Raw genomic sequence first — 26,493 nt, forward strand, 5'->3', positions numbered from 1 at the left:
AACATAGAAAAATCTTACTTGTATTCAAGTCAGGAGCTGCTTACTTTGTCCCCGTTTCTTTCAGACCTGCCCACTGCCTGCTGAAATCAGCAGAAGTGGTAGCCTGATCCAATCACAATGCTTCCCTATAAGATTGGCTGAGACTGACAAAGAGGCAGATCAGGGGCATAGCCAGCCATGGCCAATCAGCATCTCCTCATAGAGATGAAATTAATCAATGAATCTCTATGAGGAAAGTTCAGTGTCTGCATGCAGAGGGAGAAGATACTGAATGTTTGGATGCATTTTAGGCAGCAATGACCCAGGAAGGATCTCTAACAGACATCTTAGGAGTGGCCAGTGAAGTTATCACTAGGCTGTAATGTAAAGACCGTGTTTACAGCAAAAAGCCTGAATGTAATGATTCTACTCACCAGAACAAATACATTAAGCTGTAGTTGTTATGGTGACTATAGTGTCCATTTAAGTAGGCGCTTGAAAAATATTCTGCAGGAAGAAGTTCTTTCATAACTTTTTTTTAAATACTACTGAATACTATTAGACTAAATAGCATAGAACTTTTCTTGGAGGAAGATCGAACTCTAAATAGTATCCTCTTCTTTATAATAGAAAGGGACCCAGTCATCAGTGATGGTTCTCTTGCCCTGGGAAATGAAGGCAACAAGTTTTCCTCCTACTGCTCTGGCATCATAACCTGCAATATTTATTTTTTTCAAGTGAACTTCCTTTTTCTTTATGTCTGCAATCAAATAGCGGTCTCCGATTTCTTATTCAAATAATAGAGGTCCAGGCACTCCTTGGTTCAAGACAGGTACTTTATTAAGAACCACAGCAGCAACGTTTCGACCCCAAAAGGTCTTTGTCAAAGGGTTTTGATGATTTCTTCTTGTCACAGGCTTGCAAAAGGAATCTTTAGAAGAATCTGCAGAAAAATGTGCAATTCCGTTTTTCCTCTTTCCAGTCTCCTGGCAAGGCCTTTTTTTCTAGTTGAGATCCACACAGTCATTCCTGTTCAAAACATACGTCACTCAGGGAATCTTTCAATGCAGTGTCAGCCAACCAGTTTCTGAGCCACACTGCTCATCTAGCCACAATGTAGAGGCCCATAGATTTGGCAAATAGTTTAAGGGTCTCTGAAGTTGTCAGAAAGGAAATCTAAAGCCATTATGAGGTTCTGTAGAAGCTTCACAGGATCATCCTTGGATTATTCCATATAAACTTTTTCAAGAGAATCTAGCCAAATACGTTGAGTCTCAGCTACAGATGTTCTTGCAATAAGAGTTTTACACTGTTGCATTTGTGGAGTATAGTTTATGTAAAATTGATTCTTCTTTTTGACCATCACATCCTGCAGCCCACTGGAAACTTATAGGAAGAGTAAAAACACTGTCTTGCTTTTGCTCTGCCCTTACTAAAATATAGGTAGGGGTAGAGCAATACTCCAGGTAAGTCTCAATCTCCTTTGGTATATTTTCTTCAGCTTTCAAGCATGCAACCATAATCCCAATTCTAAAGAAGCCCACCCTCGGCTCAAACTCCCATGCAACTATCGCTTGTCTTCAAGATCCTTGAGAGTTGTGTATGCAAGATTGACCAGCTTCCTTAAATCCCTCTGCTTTAGCCACCTTAGTCTGGATTCCACACTCGTCACGGTCGATACGGCCCCGACCAAAGTATCCAATAAATAGAATTGCTGCTAAATCAAGTGGTCACTACTATTTTATTTTTTAATTCTCTTCAACCTCTCTGAGCTATCATCATCCTTGATTGTGTTTTGGGCTGCCTCTCTGCTACATCCAAGTAGATGCCTGCTCATTTCCCTTAAACTTAACCTCTCCAAAACATAACTTCTCATCTTTCCTCCCTCAAAGTCAATGTAACAACCCATAAACTCTACCTCACAGGTTTACTATTTGATTCAAACTTCTCCTTTGCACGTTATATTGAGATCAGATTCCAAATAACGCTGCTTCCATCTCAAAAACTAAGCTTGCATCTGCACCAACACAAGATGCGGCTAAGGAGACTACTGTAGTCCTCTACTCATTGGTCTTAAAGGACCACTCTAGGCACCCAGACCACTTCAGCTTAATGAAGTGGTCTGGGTGCCAGGTCCTTCTAGGGTTAACCCATTTTTTCAGAAACATAGCAGTTTCAGAGAAACTGCTATGTTTATGAATGGGTTAAGCCTTCCCCCTATGTCCTCTAGTGGCTGTCTCATTGACAGCCGCTAGAGGCGCTTGCGTGCTTCTCACTGTGATTTTCACAGTGAGAGCACGCCAGCGTCCATAGGAAAGCATTATGAATGCTTTCCTATGTGACCGGCTGAATGCGCGCGCAGCTCTTGCCGCGCGTGCGCATTCAGCCGACGGGGAGGAGAAGAGGAGGAGAGCAGGAGGAGATCTCTCCGCCCAGTGCTGGAAAAAGGTAAGTTTTTACCCCTTTCCCCTTTCCAGAGCCGGGCGGGAGGGGGTCCCTGAGGGTGGGGGCACCCTCAGGGCACTCTAGTGCCAGGAAAACGAGTATGCTTTCCTGGCACTAGAGTGGTCCTTTAAGCATTCCTGGCTTGCTTTGCTACAACAGTCTAGAAATAATACTGCAGCGAAGCTCATCTTCCCGAGCACTCGCACCTTCCCCCTCTGTCTGTCCTTATACTGGCTTCCTGTAGGTACTTGCTCATAAATCTCTCCATAACTCTATTCCTACATATCCTCACTAATACACAAATATGTTCTACCTAGGTCCCTTCCATCTGCCAAAGACCTGCATCTTTCCTCCATACATACGCAGCCTTTCAAGACTTCTTTAAGGGTGCCCGGTTCCTATGTAACTCCCTTCCATGTACCATTAGACTCTCACCCAGTCTCCATTCCTTAAAAAAAAAATAAAAAAAAAAAAAATTGAAAACTATTCAGGATGGCATCCTAGAGTTGACAGCTTTTCCCTCCCAGCACCTTGCTTCCTCTCCTGCTAATATATCATCAAAAAAAAAAAACGTATAAACTTCTCTAGTAAGTTTCTCATACATGAAATACATCTTACCCTTACCTCTCACTTTACCACACTACCCCTAGAAAGTAAGCTAGTTTGAGAAGAGCCCTCAATTCCTATGCATGCAACTGGTACTGTTAACCCATCTATTGTAAAGCGCTACAGAATTTGTTGGCATTTTATAGATAATATGAAACCCTATCCATTATAATATTAAAATTTTTATATACACTTTAAAATACACTTATGTTGACTGAAACAGGAATTTTATTGAATCTAAGACATGGTAAAGTCAGAAGTATGACAAAAGTGGTTACATTTTGCCAACTTCTGAAGCAGGGCTTCCACCGTCAACTTCTGTCAATTCCCACTGTGCAAGAAGTTCTATGTAAATCAGCAACATAGCTGTAACATCTATAGTGCCGCCTCTCAGCAGATAGAGCTCCAAGAGTTGAAAAATGCTACAAATGCGTATTTACCTCCCCTGTAGTGTCACACAAAGCAAGCATGTGAAGTTTGTTACAGAGCTAAATTAAATTTCAAAGCATTTATCTTTCTGAAAAATAATTTCGAATTAATCTACAAAAGTATTAACCTCAAAATGATATCTTCCTTCAGTTAAAATGTTTTGATCTATTACTTATCTACACTGATATTTCCATAAATTTGAAAATTAGTTCAGTTTTATTTTTTTTCTTGTTTTTTGATAGAATATTTAATAAAAAACAGAACACTACGTTGACAACTAAAGTATTTTTATTAGTATGAACATCACAGAAAGGATCAGTAGAACATTAAACAGATACGGTGTTTTTGCTTGATAGGTGATCATAAAGGAATCCAAATAGTTCATCAACTTACCCTAAGCACAAAAACAAAGTAAAAAATATTAATGCAACCTATTTTTATTTCCACTGAAAAAAAACTAAATTGTATTCCCCGATTTCTTGCTCTAGTAACTGAGAGCCAAGTGTATGTTTAATAGTCAAAGTTATAAAACCGTGTGTGAGGATTTGATACAGTATTTCCAAATTTAGACCTATAAAACAATATGCATGTGCTGATTTATTACATGCACCAATAATGTTTACATGTTCAACAATTCTGCATGTAAGTAGTAAAAAGTTACAAAAGAAGGAGCTACAAATCTAGAGAACATAATACATATATAAAAAAACAAACGTGAAAATTGCCCTTGACCTGAGTAACCTAATAGAAGATTAATATGATACCACTAGGGTGTATCAGCACATAAAATGTCTTGCTTAAAACAGAAACCTTGGTATATGTCTTCTTGCCATCTTCCTCCTTCCAGCTCCATCTAAAACACAAAGAAATGGGTAAACCAGCAACTTTATTCTTTAGAGGGTTTTTGTTTTGTAAACTTTCTTTTCTTTCATTTTAGCTTTTGCCTCATTAGATACAATTCCCCTCCACCCAAAAGCATTGAACACTTAACGAGCAACTACTATTTTTGGAAATCGTCCTTGTGTAACAAAGAACGTATTTTTAGAAAGATGAAATGCATCTTCAATTTCTGAACAAGGAACAGAAATGTTCATATGCTTAAAATGCTTATAGCTAAATTTCATTCCAAAGCACATTTTAAAGAGGAATTATAAGCCTGAATCAATTTGGTTGCCATGTAACTGTCAAGTTATAATAAAACCTGTTAACAGCCACCCTTACCAACTGAATAATAAATGTGCCAAAATAATTGTTTTAGCCAGTGGTGTGTCCTGTGTGCTTAAGAAAAACGTAGTCTTGTCTTTAATAGATCAACATAAGTCATATATATATTTTTATTTATTTTTTTAAACTACCATAGTGGGTAATTCCATTTTGATAGCACTTTTTTTTTTCTAAATGCTTATCTACACATGCTGTCAGAAATGACCTTGTAAGGAAGGTGATGATGGTTTCTCAGCAAATCAGCCGTTGGGAGGCCTGTGTCTCTCTTTCCTTTTTTCTTTCAGCACCATCAAGAGGAAAAGTGAGAAAACAGCACAAATATTAGTTAACACCACATTCTTTAAGAAGAAGAAATCTACTCTGAATGTGGGCATGGATATGTATATATTGGGTATAGAATACTTTTCAAATGTATTAGTGATGAACGGTCAGAGCTAACCAAACCAAAAAAAAATCTATTTCTTCAAAGCAACTTCTAAATTACAGTGGAAAACTGAAAAACGTTTGTACCATCAGTGGGTTTTGTTCTTTCAGATTTACATAGATCTCAAGAAAAGTAAAACAAAATCTTAGAAATGGCTACAAAAACCTTGTTCACAAAAAGACTTTATTATCTAATAACGCATATTGAAAACATACAGATATCTGCATGGATCACTGTACATGCAGCAAAACAATCTTCACTTTACAATAAGTGAGTCTCAACTGTTTATGAGAAAGAATGTTTTGAACACATTTTTTTTTAAAAAGAAAAGGTTTCATTTACAAAACAAATAAAATAAAATAAAAAAGTAAAGAAGCAATTACCGCTTTTAAAAAGCAGCTGCTTTTGTTCAAGAGTGGAGAACAAATGCCTGTATTGAAAGACAACATGATCACAAGAAATGAAAACAATGAACAAATTATACAATTTAAAATAGAAACTACAATCAGTACCAGAAGGATTTACATTTAATAGTGGATAATTATACAATGGAAGTCCCGCTGGTACTGACTGGTGATACACAGAAGTACAGTTTCAATACAAAGGATTTATTTATTTTTAAAAATGTTATTTTTTTCTAAGCACAAGAACTTGACGTTTTCCCCAACTAGAACATTAAATGCAACTTTTTCAGAAAGTACAGATTCCTATGTTACAGTGAACTCTTTTCAATATGAAGCAAGTAGATTAAAAATATACTTAAAACCAAAATTAAACAGTACACTGAAGGCGCTCCTCCCATCAAGTGCACACACTCAAGGAATGGAAAGAAAGTATGGAATTAAACTGCAACAAACAGTGTCCAAATGATGAAACAAAACAAAAACCTGATGCAACAGTAGGTCACTTGAAAAACATGCAGTGGGATAATGCCACAATATGCTATCGAATCCTTATTTGTCTGCTGACAAAAGAAAAATATAAACACACAGACAATCTTAAAATACCAGTGATGTTGATGGTTTAAGCTTACCTTCAGTGTACTGAAAGTTGTACACAACCTGCTTTAAAAGAGGACACCATCCCTGCAGGCAGGCTCAAGAAGGAATAGGCCCTCCTTCGGCACTGACTACACCAAGGGCATGCTGCTGAGGCCTGCGCACACAACCTAGGAAAACGTGAATATAAACAGCATTTATGCTGGTCATGTTTTCTCTCACACAAACAAAAAAAAATAAAATAAAAAATATGAGCCATGACTGCTAAAAATAAAATATTAACATCCAAGCATTATTAAATTTCATCCGTGTTTTTCCCAAATATAATTCTCAAATCAAACTGCATTAGTACGGATTTTTTTTTTCCTGCATTTTCTTTTATGCAATTGTGCCAATTTCCATTCACTCTAATGTGGAGAAATTGTACAGATAACAAAAGTTTGTGAGACAACTTTTTGAAAAAAAAAAAAGAAAAAATTTAATTCAAACATTTCATGCTCTCAATTTGTTTTTGTTTTTTTCAGGGGAAATATTTATATATTTATATACATTAACAAGCTGCTGTGAAAGTATCTTCAGTCCTGATGGGTAACTATTCAAACCAGATTTAGATCTTTTCCTGGATGAACGGGTGTTGTAGAGCTTGATTGATGCTTATTCGTTTAGCTGGATCTAGCATTAGAATTTGATCCAACAAGTCCTTCAGTTGGTGAACTTTTTTACGCTGATCCTCCGGAAGCCGCTGGCATCCAATTAAATCAGCCAACAGGTCCTTTGTTGGGTTAATAGTACTCATAACTGTAACTTTCTCCTAAATGACAGAAAAAAAAATATGAAGGCATTGTTCAAATGTTAAAGTCCTATGCTACAAATAAGGCATACAAGTAAAATGACACCGCAAACCTTCATTTAATACAAGATCTCTGGGAATTTACAGATCTGTAACACACACTGTCCTTCTTGTAATGTGACTGGATGTAAAGGTAATCAAAGAGAAGTTTGACTTTTTATCAAAGACTACAGGAAATTTAGAGTCTTAATAAAATTAATAGTTTTCTTCACCATGGGAATATATTCTTATATGACAAAATAACATCAAAGTATGTGAAAACCACTTTGGTTACCGAACACAAAAAAGAACTGTAAATCACATTGATCGAGAAGATTGGGAGGGGGAATTTAGTTGACATATTTTTGTAGGAGACTGAAAAATATCAAAGTATGGTGCTTTGTAGAGGCACTGCCATGAAAAAGGTAGACATCGCTACTGCATGCTTAGGCTATAATTGATAACTAACCAATAATTTCCTCTAGTGTATCACTAGACACTAAAGTTGATAATAAAAAAAAAAAAAAAAGAAAACAATTTGCATTAACAAAACACATTGTAATTGAATAATGTGAAAAGAAAACATACCCTTTCTGTTACTTTATCAACTTCAATGTACATGAAGTTTAGATTTGCATCAAAGTGTTGATCCTTAAACACGCCTTTTCTAATCATCTGCAAAACATAATAAAATTGTGAAAAATATGCATACACATTTAATATCTCTGGCTGTTTGATATTAAATTAACTAAAGTCAAAAACCCATTTTACATATTTCCAAACAATAATATGGACAATGCTCAACAGTGTAACTCTTTTCTATGAAAATATAGGGAAATATATTAGTGTACATTGGATTAGAATTATTAGTCCAGTAGACAAGATGCCAAAATACCAGAGTATAGCAGTATGCAATGATAACTTTTTTCATTGGACTAATAGAATATTTCAAGACAAGCTTTCGAGAGTTTGCTTCAGACCTGAGGAAGAAAGGAAAACTCTTGAAAGCTTGTCTTTGAAATATTATACTAGTCTAATAAAAAAGGTATCATAACATATTGCAATACTCTGGTATTTTGGCATCTGCAAACATATTACAAATATTGTTTAGGGACAGTTATAAGAAACAGGATAGCATTTTACTTTTTAATTATGTTTAATAGGGTTATAAGTGATTTGTATTATACAAATAAAACGTAGCATTTTATAAAGAGTTATTTTTTGAATTTCATAACTTTAGCATGCACATAAAAAAAAGAAAATCTAATATTTCGATATTCACTATGCTTTACAAAGTGTAAAAAACACCTGCCATCAAATTTTTACTTCTCGTTTTTCTTTAAGTTTATCCAAGGTTACCTATATTTTTATTAAAAATATATATAATTACATTTTATTAAAACTAAAAACATTTATTTAATTTTAAAAGACAAGGGTCATCAAATTTTTATTTTTTAAAGCATAAAGGTACAATAACATTCTAAAATTTGGAAAACAATATCAGCTAGTTCGTTACCTTGTTTGGCATTTTTCCTTTTAAGTCCATGGCTAATTTTATCATGTGGTTGTTTGTTTTGCCAGGGAACAAGATCTTTCCAGTATAAAGTTCATATAGGGTGCAGCCCACTGACCACATGTCTATTCCGTAGTCATATATTTTTCCAATTACTGGAAGAAAAGCGTCATATTGTTAAAATAAATCACAGGTTTAAAAGTTAAAGCAGACTGAGCAAAGAATAACACTAGTAAGGCAGGTAGCCACAATTTCTACTCACATTCCATAAAACAAAAGGTACTACTAAATTAAAAGGATTTTGAAGAAAAGTATAATCAAAATATTTTATATTCGAACACATTTTGACCTTCACAACTTTGATATCAGTGATTTCTCATTTGACGCAAAATATTTTGCATTTTATATTCAAAGCAGAACCGGCTGTGCTTTTTGGCCAAGAAATATAGGAAAAAAAGAAAAGATGGCTTCATATTCAAAACATTAACCAAATATTTAAATGGTTTGTACAGGCCTTATTGCATCTATTATACGTTTGTTTTTCTCATCAACACAAGTATTTGTGTTACCATGTATGCTGTGACATACCCATAATAAAAATTATACTTAACAAAAATAAAATATATTTAAAGAAAATAAAAGACACGTAACTGTATAGGAAGAACATTAAAGAGAAATACATCAAGCAGTGTCTCGCAAGATTAGCTATGTAAAAGTATGACAAAAGTATGATAAAAGTTATTTTTCTAAATCAATGTTTTTAAGTTTTTAATAACTGGCCGGCTGCCAGTGCACATTCACAAAATTGCACATAAATTTACAAGTAGATGCCCGAGTTGGCACAAAGGTCCATTTTTTTTTATTATTATTTTTCTGCAGGACCACTTACTTCAGAAAACACTTAGAACTACAATGAGGGAATGCAGAATTTTTAAATTGTCAGGTTTACCGTTTCTATTGAGAATGTTTTGTTTTTTATGAATTTAATTACATTTTTAATTCACTGCAAGCTATATTATTATGTTAAAACAACCCTCCCCCCCCCCCCCCCCCCCAACCCTTGACACACCAGTCTCCACTTCTTTAGCCCCGACTTCCTGGTTTAGATCAATCCAATGCTTCCCCCATATAGAAACATTGGAAGACAGCAAAACACCACTCTGCGCCAAACAAATGCTCTCTATGAGAGTTATAATAATTGAATAACAGAGTCTGACTCCGTTATTCAGGGAAAGTTCCTTCTGGTGGCTATCTGGAACATTGCCACTAGAGGTGTGTTAACCCTGCAATCATAACATTGCCTTATCTACTAAACGGCAATGTTTTGGGTTGCAGGGTTAAAACTATAGGGTCACTGCACCAAGACAACTTCATTGAGATGAAGAAATTTTGGTCTCGTAACAATGTACACATACAGTTAAAAGTTGTTTACAGCCATTACATTTTCATAAAGAGACATCCACAAGTATTAATCTTATTCACATGCCTCTAATAACTATTAAACTTTTACTTACTGATTTCAGGTGCTCGATAAAATCTACTGACAAGATATGGTGTAATGTCATTATCTGCAACATGGGATGCAGAACCAAAGTCACAGAGTTTCAGAATGGTTTTGGATTCATTCACCTGATTTAAAAAACAAAAACGAATATAAAGATTAGTAAGATCTTACATCCCTGCAAATCCACTAAAGATCAAATACAGGTATATTTTAGTAAATATTTAGTGAAGTGAACATTCAATATATTCATAAAAATAAACTAAAATTAAACATTTGAAACCCACTTAAAAACAAATATAAATATTCAAATTTAGTACTCTTCCAATAGAGACAAGCTAAAAAGAAAAAAAGTATCTGCAAATCAGAGAACACACAAAGCAAGAAAAAAAAATATTTGTGTTCATTTACAGTAATTTAGAGGAGGTCATGATCAAGCTAATAAAGTTAAATTTTACCCGCAAATTACTCTACTTTTATCTTTTTGTAGAAACCGCTAAATTTACATTGAAGGGTTACAGCTCTAGGTGGCGGTTACCATCTGACAGCCACTTGCGTATCTCAACCACTATTTCTTCTCTAGGAGAAGCACTGGATTGGAAGAGATCGCAAAGGATATCAGCAGGCATGCAGACATATTCAAGGGTAATCGTAACTTTCACTACCAAAGTAGGGTGGACAGTGGTCACAGAAATTGAAGGAAAACTTTAGTATTGAAAGAACATTTGCTATTTTAAAAATATCAGATATTAACCCCTTAAGGACACATGACATGTGTGACATGTCATGATTCCCTTTTATTACAGAAGTTTGGTCCTTAAGGGGTTAAAAAAAGAGTTGCCGCATAAAATTTAAGTGAAAATATTGTTTCCTATTAAAACACCAGATACATTGTAAATTTTACTTTCAAGATACACAAGAAGGCAAACATATGAGGGAAGGGAAGCTGGAATATAGATATGATGAAAGATAAACTTAGGAAAACTAAATTGAGAGGGGCATTGCGATAAATCGAGTTAAGGAACTTAAGAGAGGTAAGTGAATAAATAAAGATAACCAGAAAACATGCAAATGGACAGGATTTAGGAAGCAATATATTGCGGTAGGATATGCAGTAAAGGGAAAGAAACTGCATAGTGCCAAGGACAATTTAGTTAGCAATCAAATACAATAAAACCAGAATAGCATAGAATGATGGAAATCCCTTACCAGAATGTTATCGGGTTTAATATCCGCATGAAGAATGTTGCATCTTTTTAGAAGCTTTAATGCCAGAAAGAGCTGCTGGCTATAGGACCGCACTGCCTTAATGTGGAGGCCTACATCTTTTCCATATTTCTTCAAAACTTCTCTCAAGTTCATACTTTATTTTTCCATAAAAATGGGCGGGAAAAAAAAGTTATTTTAGACATTAAAGATTAACATTGCACATGAGCCTACTTGTCGGTAACACTACAAACAATATCTTGATGTAAAACATTAGAAGACATCAAATGAAAGAACACACAAATGTTTCCTTAATCAGCATAAAATCAATAAAACAGTTTAACAAATATGTCTCTCGCGGTGCTTACAGGAACATCATAGGGACATGAACATAAATGTATATTTTCACACTATTTAGCCCCCCAAAAATATAGTAAAAACTCATCTTATTTCCTTATTGTGCAGCACTGACCAAGGCAGCATCTCTAATGGCCTGCTGAGTGGCCAGTAGAGGAGTTCCAAAGCTGTAATGTAAACTGCCTTTTTTTTTTTCTTTAAAGGCAGTGTTTACACCAAAAAGCCTGCAGGGACAGGCTGAAGACACCAGAACAACTACAATAAGATGTAGTTGTTCTGGTGACTATAGTGTCACTTTAATTTCTGACCTCTCTGCTGCAGTTTGGCTAATGTGAAAGTATATCAGGAAGATCTTGCTCATGGCAAGAGTCCAAGCAGCCCCCTCATCTTTCCCATAATTTGTTCCTCATAAAGTGAATATATATGAGACAGTCTAAGCCCCTCTTCTGGTATTTAGATCGTCCAAGTAATCACCACAGTTATATTATTCCACAACAGTAATTAATGCTCATCGCACAAAACAAGATGAAATGCTCATCGCACAAAACATAGTGCTGCCTTTCTAATTATTAGAGGATACACTGGAGACATGTTGCCTGCCACCATAATCCTGCACCCCTCCTAATGATTAGGCTCCTATTGACCTACTACAATTTTAGTTTTACATTGCCATTTGGCAAATAAGGCTGCTGTCAGTGGACCAATAATTTATTTTAAACACAAGAGTTATTATTCGCTTATCTCTCAATGGGCCTCTGAATTAAAAAAAGAAAAACAAAGCAAACAAACAACTTAGTGGGAAATCTGTTGGGGAGTTTTTCATCAAATTCATTGAATATGCAAATGTGTTAATATACAAATTTATTGCCCCCCCCCCCCCCTTTTTTTTATTAATTTTGTTAAACTACCTCTATTTTGCAAACTGAACCTTAGAAGCAATCAAAGAGTATGTTGAACAAACTCAAACAGTATTATAGTATGCTTGGGATATTGGCCTTCCAAATTTCAAGGAACACTATAGGGTCAGGAACACAAACGTGTTCCTGACCCTACAGTTAAAATTACTATCTAACCCGCCTAGTTCTCCCTTGCTCCCATAAATATAGTAAATCTTACCTTCATTCCAGTCTTCAGGCCATGGCTCTGCCCCTAATCCACCTCCTTGGCTGACATCAGAAGTGATCTCAGCCAATCACAAAGCATTGGATTGACTGAAATCTTCAAGAAGGCGGAGTGGGGACCAAACGCCAGCTTGGTCAATCAGCACCTCTTCAAAGAGATGGATTGAATCAATGCATCTCTGTAGGGAAAGTTCAATGTCTCAATGTAGACACTGCAAGCCTGTGTTTACAACAAAAAGCCAGCAGGAACAGGTTATAGATATCAGAACAACTACAATAAGCTGTTCTTGTAACTATAGTGTCCCTTTAACAATTACTTAAAGGTACACATAACCATAACATAATGCAGAATAACCAACTAAAGGGAACACCAACCCAATAGATATATATTCAAATAAAGAATCCATATATATTTGCAACATAGAAAATACAAAAATCTCACCTGAGTGGTTCAAATACTAAACATAAGTGCTGTTTGTGATAGAAATGCCTAAATAATCTCAAGCAATGAAATTTGTCATCTGGATCCGCATCATTTAATTTCTTCAGGAACTCCAATTCTTTCAAGCCTGTTTTTTGCCTATTGTAAAAAAAAAAAAATGGAAATGACCCTTATTTTATAAATGCTACAATTTTTAATATTGCATACTTATACACTGTATTAAGCAATGTTTGTTAGCTGTAAAAATGAAAATAAAATGTAGAAATTCAAATCTTTCCTGGAAAAGCATGCCTCCATCTTCGATTACATTCGATTATCTTTATAAAGATTGCCTTTTACTACTATCGATCACTGTTGGTGAAAGAGAAGAAGCCAAAACAATACATTCGGTTTCCTCCTCATTTGCCCTGGAATAGTCCAAGTGTAACACACAACACATTATGTGGCTGCAGCACTATAAAGTATGTACTTCAGTTTGACAAGAAATTTAATTGTTGAAGACTTGTAACAATACTCCAACACCATCAGCTGGTTGTTAAAAGGTCACTCCAGATACATTCAACAATACTTGTTTATGAATGTTATAGTTGTTGGCACAACTAACAACATTATTGCATACTCAATTTGACTGTATAAAATGAGGAAAAATAAAATTAAAAAAAATAACCCTGCTAACTGAACTAAAAGGTCTTAAATTGTTGCTCTTCCTATAAACACCTGATCTGCAGGAATGAATGGGACAAAGTCAGTACCTTGAAAAGTTCCACAAAAAAATGCATTACACCACTGTGATTGGCCAATCACTTATCTGGGCAGTGAAAAATAGTTTATTGAAATCCTGGTTATTTACTGCAGATGCAGCAATTTCAAAAGTGCATAATGTTTTTATCTTTTATAACGGTATTTTTAATTGGTTGTTTTAACATTTTCTAATATATTAGCCATATAATGTATTTAAAACATGCATTTCCTAAAGTAAATATGTACATATTTATAGGGTTGGATAAAAAAAGCCAGGTCAGCATCTTTGGTAATGCACATGTATGTTTGCATTAAGATATGCATATATAAATTAAAGCCATTCTATGTATATTAAGGCACTCAGATTCTCTGAATTTACTTCACTTTAGCTGACTATCAGTTTCCATGAATCTTCCTGCACTCCACTGTGCGCTCGCTCTTATTGTTCTTTGCCCTTACATTGCGGCTCTCACTCGCTCCAATTACTTTTTCCCACTCATTCACACCGGCCCATCCCAATTCTCTTCCTTTTCTCTACCACAAAGGAACACAATTTTCCCCAATACAGAAATTTAGATGAAGCGTTTCCAGTCAGGGCACATGTTAGTATGGATATTAAAAAAATTAGCAACTCAAAATAACTTAAAAATAAAGTTTATATCATTGACACTTACATTAGCTCATTGTTTCTGATTATTTTCACAGCAACTTCCTGATTTGCTCGAGCCATATCTCGCGCACGCACAACATTACTGAAGACTCCCTGGCCAGTGTATCCATACACATTGTATCGCTTCTCCAAAATTTCTCCTATATTTACACCTGTGTGGGCCAAGAACAAGAAAAAAAAATAGTCAATTCCACTAATGATCAAACAAGTAGCGATTAATTCATTTTATTTATTTTTAAGCTTGATAAAGCATATTTTAAAAACAGAGACTTCATTTTTCTTTCACAAATTCCAGTGTTTTTTTTATTAGATGTCCGAGGAGTGCCTGGCAGCAGCTCATCCCCTATATTCTGTCACCATAGGAAGTCGTGCACAGGCATTCACTCTTGTCTGACCAGGTTCGTAGAAAGTAAGGGGTGCAACATAACTTACAAAAAAAAATTAAAGCGAAAGCATGGGAAATGGAAGAGACATGTCTGGATGCAGTGGTGCCCATGTATGTTTTTGGTATACATTCTTTCTGTGCACTAGTGATATAGGCTTACATGCAGTATAACAGTGACAGACTTCAATCTGTTTTGTATATGTGTTTAAATGTGCTTTCTGCACTGTAGTCTGTCTACTTAATACAGTGCTTCATAAAAAGTTAGCATATTATCACAGTGAATGATAGTGGAACAAACTGCCAAAATTGCTTACGGTAGTAGCCTTCAGAATCTGTCCAGTTATCCCTTAAGTTAGGATTTTCCTTAAAGTCTTTTCCAATGCCAGCAGCTCTAAAACGAGCACTCTGAAAGAAAATGAGGCAATTGTTTAATTCTGGAGAGGACCAATTGAAACACTTAAATCGTAGATATGAAACCATCAAAAAGTCAGACTTTCACTTAAAAATCCAGCTTCTATCCATCGTAAATCTTAAGCATCTTTGAACTTGATTAATAGCTTGTTAAAAAGGACATTCCTTCAAAGTCATGAATGTATACAAGAGAAAGAGAAACAGCCTTACGTATTTGAACTAACTCTTTAACAAAGACTATTAAATCATCAAATATGGTTACTAAAGAGAGCCAGAGCCATAGACAGATCCCTCCATAACTAAAACTGATCTTCAGTTGATTTCGATCACATGTGTAGCACTTATTTCAAAGATGTTGATTGAATTTTAAATCATGGAAAAATTAATTGGGACAAAAAAAAACGAAAGAAAAAAATACATAATTGAGAAGGAGGCCTTACGTTAAATTATGATACCACTTGTCTCCATTTAATCTGTGATGCTACAAATTCTGATAATTGAAGGTTAAAAAGTGATGAGAATGCTATTTTTGGTTTATAGAGCAGTCAGTCCCTTGTACAAGCAGACTCCTCTACCTATGTATTCAGGTTTCTGTATACATGCCTTAGGCAACTAATGGCCAGCAATCACTACAGCAATGTAGTACAATGTATTTTGATTTTCTTTATTTATTACTAGAAAAACATAAGTTGTGTAACTTTTGTTTAAAATTACGCAGAAGTCTATGCATGCTGCATGACAAAATAGAAAATAATGGTTTGTCAGAGACAGCCCTTACTACTGAGATGCATGACCCATAATTTTCAATGCACATAACAGGAAACTAAAATTGAGGCGGGGAACACAACTTACATCGAAGTATGCAGCAAACATATCATCAGATTCGGTGAACATGTCAGGGGCAATAATTTTTTTCTGTGTAGCACCTTTAGAAAGAGAAAAACAATTAAGTATGTCCTCAATGATGCACCTCTGCAAGGCAAGCTTGATCTCCACTCCCTCCCTTTGTCATTTCCCCACTCCCTCCCGCCTTCATGCATGGCATTTTTTTTTTTAAATCTATACACACACTGACACAGAGTGCAAGCAAGAAGAAAGAATATGAGAGCTCTGAACGGACAAAAGATTAGAGAGACTCAATAGCTTGCCCTTCGGTAAAATCCCGCTCAGGTCTCAAAATAAATTTTTGCTCACTTGTACCATTACAGAGAGAACATATCTGAAGCATATCAGACTGGTCCCAGTCCAGATCCAAAATGCCAGAAAGTTCCCTCTGCACGAGAGGTACAGCAAACCCAGACGATCGTTTCGTCCTTTTTTTGGCCTCGTCAGTGAGGTGTAGCCGATACCCCTCTAGGCACAGTGAGCGCAGGGGTCCACGTCTGGAATACTCTTGACTTGGAGAAAGCCAAGTTAATGCATTAAAGCAAAAATAAAGAATATAAGAACTCTGAGAATCAACAAAAGCTTAGAGAGACTCAATAGCTTGCCCTTTGGTAAATCCCTGTTCAGGTCTCAAAATAATGTTTGCTCCGGGCCGGTGATACAGTCCAATGTGTGGGAAAACACGGCAGAGCTCTTCGCGAGGTACAGGATTCCTGGTACGTTTGAAGCTTTTTATTAAACTGACCTTTGGAGGAGGGGAGGGACTTTACTATTTAAAACCTGTTTTCCTAAAAAAAAGGTTTAAAGTAAATAATAAAATAATTGAAAAACGTGACAAATGGTTGCTGGAGTGCAATGCAAAGTCGCCTGCTTTTCCTTCCTAAACGATTTAAGAGAAACTATGGTAGCAGGAAAAAGGACAAGTAAACTGCTTTGTCAAGCACTAGAGTTTGACACTTACCATTATTCTGTTCTGTCATAAGATTATGTTTGGCTTTCACAGAAGCCTCAAAAGTGTCATAGTTCTCCCTCTCATACTGCTTAACGTCAGCAGCAACACGCTCAAGAATGTCATCTGGGGAAGCTGAGCGGCTCCGTGCACTGCTTTGAGGACTGCTGGGCTCGGAAGGTACAGACATATTGCTGTCTTCATTTTGATATTTGTATTTCTGCAAACATAGCAAAAGTTGAACTAAAATTTTTTTCTGTATTTTACAAAAAGACAATGAAAGATAAATTAGCTGCTTGTTATAACTATTCCTCTACTTTCCTACAACTGAAGAAAGCTAAGACTGCCTAAAGCTTGGTTAGTGCACAATGGTCAACTATGCAAGGTTCCATGAGAGAACAGGAACTTTCACAAATCTTCTAATGCAGTGGTTCCCAACGCAGTCCCCAAGTACCCCATAACAGTCCAGGATTTAGGGATTACCCCGTTATGTCTAAGGTGTTTTTAGAAAAAAGAAAAAAAAAACACTTTAGACAACAGGGTAATCCCTAAATCCTGGACCGGTAGGGGGTACTTGAGGACTGGGTTGGGAACCCCTGTTCTAATGGATATGCAGAAAAACACTACAGGCTTCCAATGCACAATTCGTAATAAGAAAGAAAATAAAAACAATATAACAGGAAATATTTTACGGCAACTAGCTCTTCTTTTAGAATATCTTTACAAAAGAAAACAAAACTGCTGAAAGCAGGAAGAACATTGTGGTATACAAATAAACAAACTGTCAGAGCAGATTCTTAGTTCATTGTAACTACTTGCAGCAGTACTGTACATCACATTTCTTTTAATGTCAATAGGACTTCAGTAAGTATGACCTTCCCATACAAAGAATTTCTCCTATATGTATGAGAAAGCACCCGTTTATATTGCTATTAACACAACGTGATTTTTGACCCTCCAGTTCAGTAACTACGCCATCTTTAGGTTTGCATTACTGAGGTTAAAAAACCAATAGTTTTACAGTCAGAATATTCAATTAGACACAATAAAACAAAGGAAGTGAATGGCGCTTACACAGTAAAAACCAAAACACAGTACTGGAGTGAGAAAGGTGTTCCCCAACACCCTAAAGTCAAAATGTACAGAAGGTATTAAAAGCAACAAGTGCCAAAATACACACAACACTCCCTGTGTATAAACATATAAAACAATACTTATGCATGTACAGGTATACGTAAGGGATGTCCCATGTAGTCAGTACCTACAATAATAAAAAAGGTACATAGTATAGACTGTACATACAACCAGAGAAATACGGAGGTAATTGGATACACTCACGGATTCCAGAGCCGTACCAGGCTCTGTATTTAGTGCCCAGAGGTGCCTCAAAAGGCTTTGCTGGAGAATCCTGGATGGTATCCCCCAGAAGTAGAAGGAACAGCAGCAGAGTGATGGTAAAAAAAATGTAGATTTATTATAAATATAAATTAAAATAATAACTGTGCAGGTCCCATATGGTGACTCACGAAATCAGTCATGCAGACGCGTTTCAACTCAGTCCGAGTTTTCATCAGTGCATAAAATCATCCGGTTGCTGTTCCGTTTAAATTCACCGCTATTTTGATTGCCGGTCACATGGGCGGAAGTTCGGGTGGCCGGCGTCTGACATCACTTCCGGTATTTCGGCGCTCATTTTCCAGCTTGATTATGTTTAGTGCGATTGCCCATTCGAGGCTGGAGACTCCATCTTGTGAAAGGGCATCTATTATAGTTCTTAGCATGCTCGCATAGAAAAAAACTGCAGTGTTGGAAGTGGCACAATGACATATACGAAATAGCGGTAATAATGCAATGTTGTGCATAGAGAGACATTATAAATACATAATGTGCAATATCAATATGGAATTAATTAATACATTTGTCCAACTAGAGCAGAAAAGTTTCATATTAAGGATGGACATCTATCATATCTTAAAGGATGTATCCATATAAACAATAATTACTGAAATGCAATGAAATAAGAAGTGTGGTATACAATAAAATAAAATAAGAATACACAATGTTAAAGCAACAGCAGCAGTATAGTAATATATATAAAAAGAGAAAATATGTATATACATTAAACAGCATGTGGGTATATGGTACAGAATGATCCCATCTAGGTGGTATGAATATAGCCCATATAGAATAAGATTGGTGGGTGAAAAAAAAACTAAAAAGAAGAGTCTCTATAAAAAACTAAAAAATATATAAAAAATGTAAAGTTATAAAAAAATGTACCAACTCAAAATCTAAATTTAGACCGTAGGGGGATAAGGTATTCAATTCAAAAATCCACCTACTTTCAATTTTACAAAGTTCTTTAAAATTATCTTCACCCCTCCAATCTTTTTTCTTTTGAGCAATGGCAGTGAAATTGACACATGAAGGGTCACTGTTGTGGCATTGTAAAAAATGTGCAGAGACACTGTGTTTGGCATACCCCCTCTGTATGTTGCCCAAGTGTTCCAGTATGCGGGTTTTTAAAGTCCTCGTGGTCATTCCCACATACTGGAGTCCACAAGGGCACCAGAGGAGGTATATCACATTACTAGAATGGCAAGTAAGAATAGAATTAATCTTATACTCCTTTTTAGATATATTGGAGATAAATTTAGTTTGTGTATCTTTCTTAAATTTTGTTCTTTTACAGGCTGTGCACATTTTGCATGGGTAAAAACCATGTTTTTGATTAAAAACGTTGGTATTAGCGGTATGTGGTTTTTATGTGGTTTCTGACCAGCAACGTTTGTAAATTTTTAGTACCCCTATATATAATTTTTGTTTTTTCACCAATGAAGTTATTAAGACCCTCATCAGTTCTCAGAATGTGCCAGTACTTCTGGACAATAGATTTTATGTGTTTAGCGTCACCGCTATAATCTAAAATTAGAAGAGGTTCCTCTGTTTGTTTAGTTATTTGTTTATCCTTATATTCTAATAGGGACTCTCTATTTAGCTGTCCGGTTTCCTGAATTTGATGGTCCAAGATGCTTGGATCATATTTCTTTTCAATGAAGAAATTTTTCAAACGTCCCGCCTGTTCTTCATATTCTTTGATGTCACTACAATTTTTGAAAATCCGGTTGAATTGGCTCTTGGGCACATTGCGCAACCACGGATCGTAATGACAACTTGTGGTGTCAATGTACCCATTGACATCCACTGGTTTGAAATAAGTTCTGGTGGAAATATGATTGTGTGAGACATAGATATCCAAATCTAAGAACTGGACTGATGTTTGGCTAATTTGACTAGTCAGAACGATGTTATTATGATTGTCATTAAGGCCCTCCAGGAAGAGATCCAAGGACACTCTGGACCCCTTCCATATAAAGAAGATGTCGTCGATATATCTGCGATAGAGGACCAGACCCGCTCCCATAATGTCCCGAGCTGGGAGGAAGGTACCCTCCCAGTGAGACATAAAGAGATTAGCATAGCTGGGAGCGAATCTGGTCCCCATCGCAGTACCGACTAACTGTAAAAAAAAGGAACCATCGAACCAAAAAAAATTGTTGGTAAGAATTAAATAGATACTGTCTATGATGAAATTAATCTGGCTCTCAGCAAACTTATTACTATGCATCAAAAAATGCTTGACAGCCGTGCAACCCAACTCGTGAGAAATAATAGTATATAAACTGGTCACATCACATGTGACCAGATGGTAATCCTCTTCCCATTGGATATTCTGTAAGGTCTTTATAAGCTGTGTAGAGTCCCTGAGATAGGATGGTTGAGATATCACCAAAGGTTGAAGTAGTTTATCTACATATTCAGATAGCCTACTTAGTAGGGAGCCTATCCCGGATACTATAGGCCTTCCAGGGGGTTTCTTTGTATCCTTGTGGATTTTTGGGAGGATGTAGAGAACTGGTATACGGCATACCGAGACATTTAGATATTTATATTCCTGCTTGTTGAGAATTCCATCTTCCATACCCTTACTCAATAACGATGTATATTTCTTTCTTATTTCTGGAGTAGGGTCCGCTTTAAGTTTGGTATAGGTGGAGGCATCATTGAGCTGTCTGTATACCTCCTCCATGTAATCCGCAACATTCAGCACAACGATGCCCCCACCCTTGTCTGCTGGCTTAATAACAATATTGTGATCTTGTTGAAGATCTCTCAGCGCTTTAGTTTGGGAATAATTTAGGTTATTTCTTTTCTTTTTGGATATCTGTCTCACATCATTAGTGACCAATTTCTCAAAGACCTTCATTTCGTCGCTAATGTGGTTTTTGGGAAAAAACTGGGATTTGTCTTTCAAATTTGTGTGTATAAAATTGTCACTGTTAGTATCTCTTAATTCATTAATAGGGGATTTTTTAAAATGTTTCTTTAAACAAAGTTTCCGAAGGAATTTGTGGATATCTATGAAAGTATTAAAAGGTTTATTGGAGCTAGTTGGTGCGAATTTTAGGCCCTTATCAAGGACTTCTAATTCTTTATTCGTTAATACTTTATTGGAGAGGTTAAAGATACCTAATGGTGGTTTTTCCCTCTTTTTTTTTTTGTCCAAAATTGAAAGTAGGTGGATTTTTGAATTGAATACCTTATCCCCCTACGGTCTAAATTTAGATTTTGAGTTGGTACATTTTTTATAACTTTACATTTTTTATATATTTTTTAGTTTTTTATAGAGACTCTTCTTTTTAGTTTTTTTTTCACCCACCAATCTTATTCTATATGGGCTATATTCATACCACCTAGATGGGATCATTCTGTACCATATACCCACATGCTGTTTAATGTATATACATATTTTCTCTTTTTATATATATTACTATACTGCTGCTGTTGCTTTAACATTGTGTATTCTTATTTTATTTTATTTTATTTTATTGTATACCACACTTCTTATTTCATTGTATTTCAGTAATTATTGTTTATATGGATACATCCTTTAAGATATGATAGATGTCCATCCTTAATATGAAACTTTTCTGCTCTAGTTGGACAAATGTATTAATTAATTCCATATTGATATTGCACATTATGTATTTATAATGTCTCTCTATGCACAACATTGCATTATTACCGCTATTTCGTATATGTCATTGTGCCACTTCCAACACTGCAGTTTTTTTCTATGCGAGCATGCTAAGAACTATACTAGATGCCCTTTCACAAGATGGAGTCTCCAGCCTCGAATGGGCAATCGCACTAAACATAATCAAGCTGAAAAATGAGCGCCGAAATACCTCAAGTGATGTCAGACGCCGGCCACCCGAACTTCCGCCCATGTGACCGGCAATCAAAATAGCGGTGAATTTAAACGGAACAGCAACCGGATGATTTTATGCACTGATGAAAACTCGGACTGAGTTGAAACGCGTCTGCATGACTGATTTCGTGAGTCACCATATGGGACCTGCACAGTTATTATTTTAATTTATATTTATAATAAATCTACATTTTTTTACCATCACTCTGCTGCTGTTCCTTCTACTTCTGGGGGATACCATCCAGGATTCTCCAGCAAAGCCTTTTGAGGCACCTTTGGGCACTAAATACAGAGCCTGGTACGGCTCTGGAATCCGTGAGTGTATCCAATTACCTCCGTATTTCTCTCGTTGTATGTACAGTCTATACTATGTACCTTTTTTATTATTGTAGGTACTGACTACATGGGACATCCCTTACGTATACCTGTACATGCATAAGTATTGTTTTATATGTTTATACACAGGGAGTGTTGTGTGTATTTTGGCACTTGTTGCTTTTAATACCTTCTGTACATTTAGAATATTCAATTAGTTAGTACAACAGTGTTACCTAACATGGCAAGTCAATTCTTCAAGGGCTCATTTCTAAAGCAACAAATGTTTCATGCGTGGTTTTAGAAATTAAATGTTTTTTAAAACATGTCTCATTTTACAAAATAACTTGCATTTCCATTTAGGTTTCTGTAGTTTCGTTTTGACAAAATATCTAATTTCAATAAAAATAGACCTGATTTTTTTTCTGTTCGCAGTTGTGTATGAAACATTTCAATGAATATGCACACGACAGGGTTTTTTTCTTTTTATCCACATATTCCTGGTCAGAACGCTAGAAACAGTTTCCAGTTTCCAAACATATCGATTCACTCTCTAGCAAAGATTCCATTTTTGTTACCTGTACAATGGCTAGCCTCTGCAGTCTCCTCTGCTCTATAAGAGCCTCTTCATCTTCTTCCTCAACATCAAAGTCTTCAAGACTAGGGAATATAAAAAGCAATAGTGAAGATTGAAGCAGAAAAGTGCATTTAAAGCAGATTGATTATGCCCGTTTTAGTAAATATCAACTCTTTATTAAAAGCAGACTGTTCTGTTAACATAGCCAATTTAGCTCAGTGCATGCTGCAAAAAGTCTATGGGCGAGGCACCAATAGTCCACCCCTTCTCAAGCGGACATATTAATGTGTACTGTGACTATAGTCAAGTTTGAAGCTTTTGGAATTAATTTTGCAATTCAGTCACTGTACTTACTATCCCTGTGGGAAAGCAGGGAATGTCATCACAGACAGCAAAGACAACTTCTTAAATAATAGTAAAAAAAATTGCTGCTTACAGACAAAAAAAAAAATCTTGTGTGGATCATGCCAACAGGAGGCGTTTTAAATTATATTTCACACATGTTTGTGCATAAACAGAAAATATGTTGGGAATACAACTTTGATGCAACGTCTGCTAAGAGACAGTGTCAGGAGTTGCAGAAAACAACAGTGGTAATGATGGAATATTCAGGTTTGCATTATGACTGGAGATGCCACCTCTGTGTATGTTACCAAACCATGTATAATACACGATTATAGAATAATGTTTCAATCAAAACTGAAGAAAAAAAACAAAACTTTTTGCATAACAGAAAAGAAAAGGCAATTAAGGAAATTGCTAAGTGGAAGTGACAACGATTATCTGAGATCATTAGCCAAGTCAAAATGACAAATATAAAAAATAAAAACCTTTATGCTTTTCCACCATGTTTCTGTGGTACAAAGGTATTAGCAGTGGGCATTTTGCATATTATGTTTAACCCCTTAAGGACACATGACATGTGTGACATGTCATGATTCCCTTTTAATCCAGAAGTTTGGTCCTTAAGGGGTTAAAGCGACACTCTAAACACTAATTTCAGTTCATGGTGCTGTAGTGCTTAAGGTGCCCAGAGCCCCCTGTTACCATCTATGAAGAAGCAAATCATTTTAGTTTAACACTTATCTGGAGCGCATGGGCTCTTGCGGTCTGACTTGTTCTCACAAATATCACTAAAATAAAATTTCCCCTTCAGGTTTAACAATATCAGTGTAGGGACACTTTGGTTGGAAATCACTTCCAGAGTTATGGCTGACACCCGCAGCCAATGAATTTCAAAGATTAATGGAATTTATATATTTTATGCACAAGCAGGATCTTCTGCTTTAGCGATAACTGTAAAGAGGGACTGGGCTGCATGTGTCCAGGGGAAATAGCTAAGTACAAAATAATTCAAAGGCTTGACACTTAACAGTGGGACAGTGCTTGGAGATTCCTTGCTCCATAACCACTACATGATGCTTAGCTTGTCCCTTAAAGAAAAAACAAAATAATGGCCTTGAACATATAGCGAATTCTTAAACTTTGCAAAACAACCTAATCATTTTATACATGTTGTGCACTATATTATTTATTTATAAAAAAAAAAACATCTTTTGAAATAACTATTTCATACTTTTCATCAGAAGAGTCTTGTTCCACTTTCATCCCTTCAGAAAGGCTTCCTTTAAATTTATCTTCTTTATCTTTGCTCCTGCTTCTCCTTCTCCGAGTACGTCCTCCCCGGGAATGAGACCGCCTTCTAAGACGAGAGCGGCTTCTTCGACTTCGGTCTCTTTAAGTAAAATAAAATGGCCAAAATTTTTTAAAGGTGCTGTCTGACTCTTATTATTATTATCAAATAAGTTTTATAGGATAACATTTATAACCTACTTTATTTAAATTCTATACTTTTTTGTATTAAACAATATTTTTTGTTAAGTCAATATATATTTTAATAAATGGTTTTATTTTTTTTTCAAAAACTACTTGTGAGTGGTTATATTTCTGTGTACATAACTTAAATATAAAGACTTCGTCCTAACAAAGATGCACAGACACAGGCTCTATCCCAGGCCTGAACAAGTACTCCAAATAAATAATGTCTAGCACAAACCTTTGTTTTTTTGATCCTTTATTTTGAAGTGCGATTTTGTTTTGCACCATTTGTAATATTTCTGTGTATAAACCAGTAGTGGTTAAGTTCATATTAATGTTCTTACAAGTTGGTACAATATTCTTGCTTACCGCCTATAAGGAGATCTACTTCGTCTCCATGGAGATCTACTTCTCCTGAGCGGTGAACGTGATCGTCTTCGAATAGGAGACCTACTTGGTCGCCTCCTAGATGGGGACCGTCGAAGAGGACTAGGATCTTTTGCTCGATCATATCTTGTTAGGGGATCATCTCTAGAGCGGGTTCTAAACAAAATAATCAGTAACAAAATAGGCATAGTTACGAATTAGAATTTAAAGCATTTCAAAGCAATAAAATGTAAACCAAAAATATATTTGTAATACACGAGGTGGTATATTTCTAATACAGGACAGAATGACAGGCTCCTGATTCATGGAGGAGAATCTCTCCCTTATATGGAAGTGAGCTGACAAATGTTTAAAAGGTATCTTTTATTTCTCTATACTTTGTTTTTAAAGAACTCGTGGGAATAAAAAAAAAAAAACACACATGGGTCACATCCAGTCTGGGATGACCCTATCAAAAAGTGACACCATGTAGTGTTTCTGGGCCAGAAAGCCCTGGCGTCCTCCTCCAAAAAATTTTCAAACACTTTGACACAAACCACGGGCACAATTGACATACAGTTGGTCCTCACTTAACGACCTACCTGTTTTACAAGGGCTCACACTTACCATCTCTTTAGCGCAGCGATTTGAGGGATTTGCCACGTTAGAGAGGAGGTCTATGTTCGGGGGAATTTTTCCTGAACATAGATTTCAGCGATTCCCTGCACTAGTGAGCTAATCTATGTTCGGGGAAGTTTCCCCGAACATAATTTTGCAGGATTCCCTGTACTAGTTAACTGGGCTATGTTCGGAGGAATTCCACCGAACGTAGGCCTGCTTTCTTTCGCATGCTCGCTAGCGCATCCTCACTTGCCGACCAATTTGTTTTACGACTAGGTCGTAAGAAGAGAGAGTCCGGTCGGTAAGTGAGGACAGTCTGTACTTTACATTAGCATTTTGCAATATCAATTTCGTCTATATATGAACAGCAATTGTGATATGCTTTTTTTGGATTTGTTATATACAGTTT

The 26,493-nt window shown here is 36.0% G+C and overlaps 1 protein-coding gene across 8 annotated transcripts in view; it reads right to left on the minus strand.

Annotated features, from left to right (window-relative positions):
• Nucleotides 1–3,729: 3,729 nt before the first annotated feature.
• PRP4K (pre-mRNA processing factor kinase PRP4K) overlaps nt 3,730–26,493 on the minus strand; it is a 35,208-nt gene continuing 12,444 nt past the window's right edge. For 2 of the 8 annotated variants that reach the window (XM_063451769.1, XM_063451761.1), the window contains 14 exons: nt 25,467–25,640; nt 24,856–25,014; nt 23,281–23,362; nt 17,128–17,335; nt 16,134–16,207; nt 15,185–15,275; nt 14,490–14,637; nt 13,075–13,212; nt 11,158–11,311; nt 9,962–10,076; nt 8,451–8,602; nt 7,523–7,609; nt 5,491–6,916; nt 3,730–4,960 (listed from right to left, as the gene is read on the minus strand). In XM_063451769.1, coding sequence (XP_063307839.1) covers nt 6,713–6,916; nt 7,523–7,609; nt 8,451–8,602; nt 9,962–10,076; nt 11,158–11,311; nt 13,075–13,212; nt 14,490–14,637; nt 15,185–15,275; nt 16,134–16,207; nt 17,128–17,335; nt 23,281–23,362; nt 24,856–25,014; nt 25,467–25,640 — 1,786 coding nt within the window. In that variant the 3' untranslated portion in view covers nt 3,730–4,960; nt 5,491–6,712. The remainder of the gene's footprint in view (nt 4,961–5,490; nt 6,917–7,522; nt 7,610–8,450; nt 8,603–9,961; nt 10,077–11,157; nt 11,312–13,074; nt 13,213–14,489; nt 14,638–15,184; nt 15,276–16,133; nt 16,208–17,127; nt 17,336–23,280; nt 23,363–24,855; nt 25,015–25,466; nt 25,641–26,493) is intronic. The other 6 variants (XM_063451768.1, XM_063451762.1, XM_063451765.1 and 3 more) reach the window with 6 other exon arrangements.

The sequence above is a fragment of the Pelobates fuscus genome, chromosome 4 (genome assembly GCF_036172605.1).
Source record: "Pelobates fuscus isolate aPelFus1 chromosome 4, aPelFus1.pri, whole genome shotgun sequence".
Taxonomy (NCBI): Eukaryota; Metazoa; Chordata; class Amphibia; order Anura; family Pelobatidae; genus Pelobates; species Pelobates fuscus.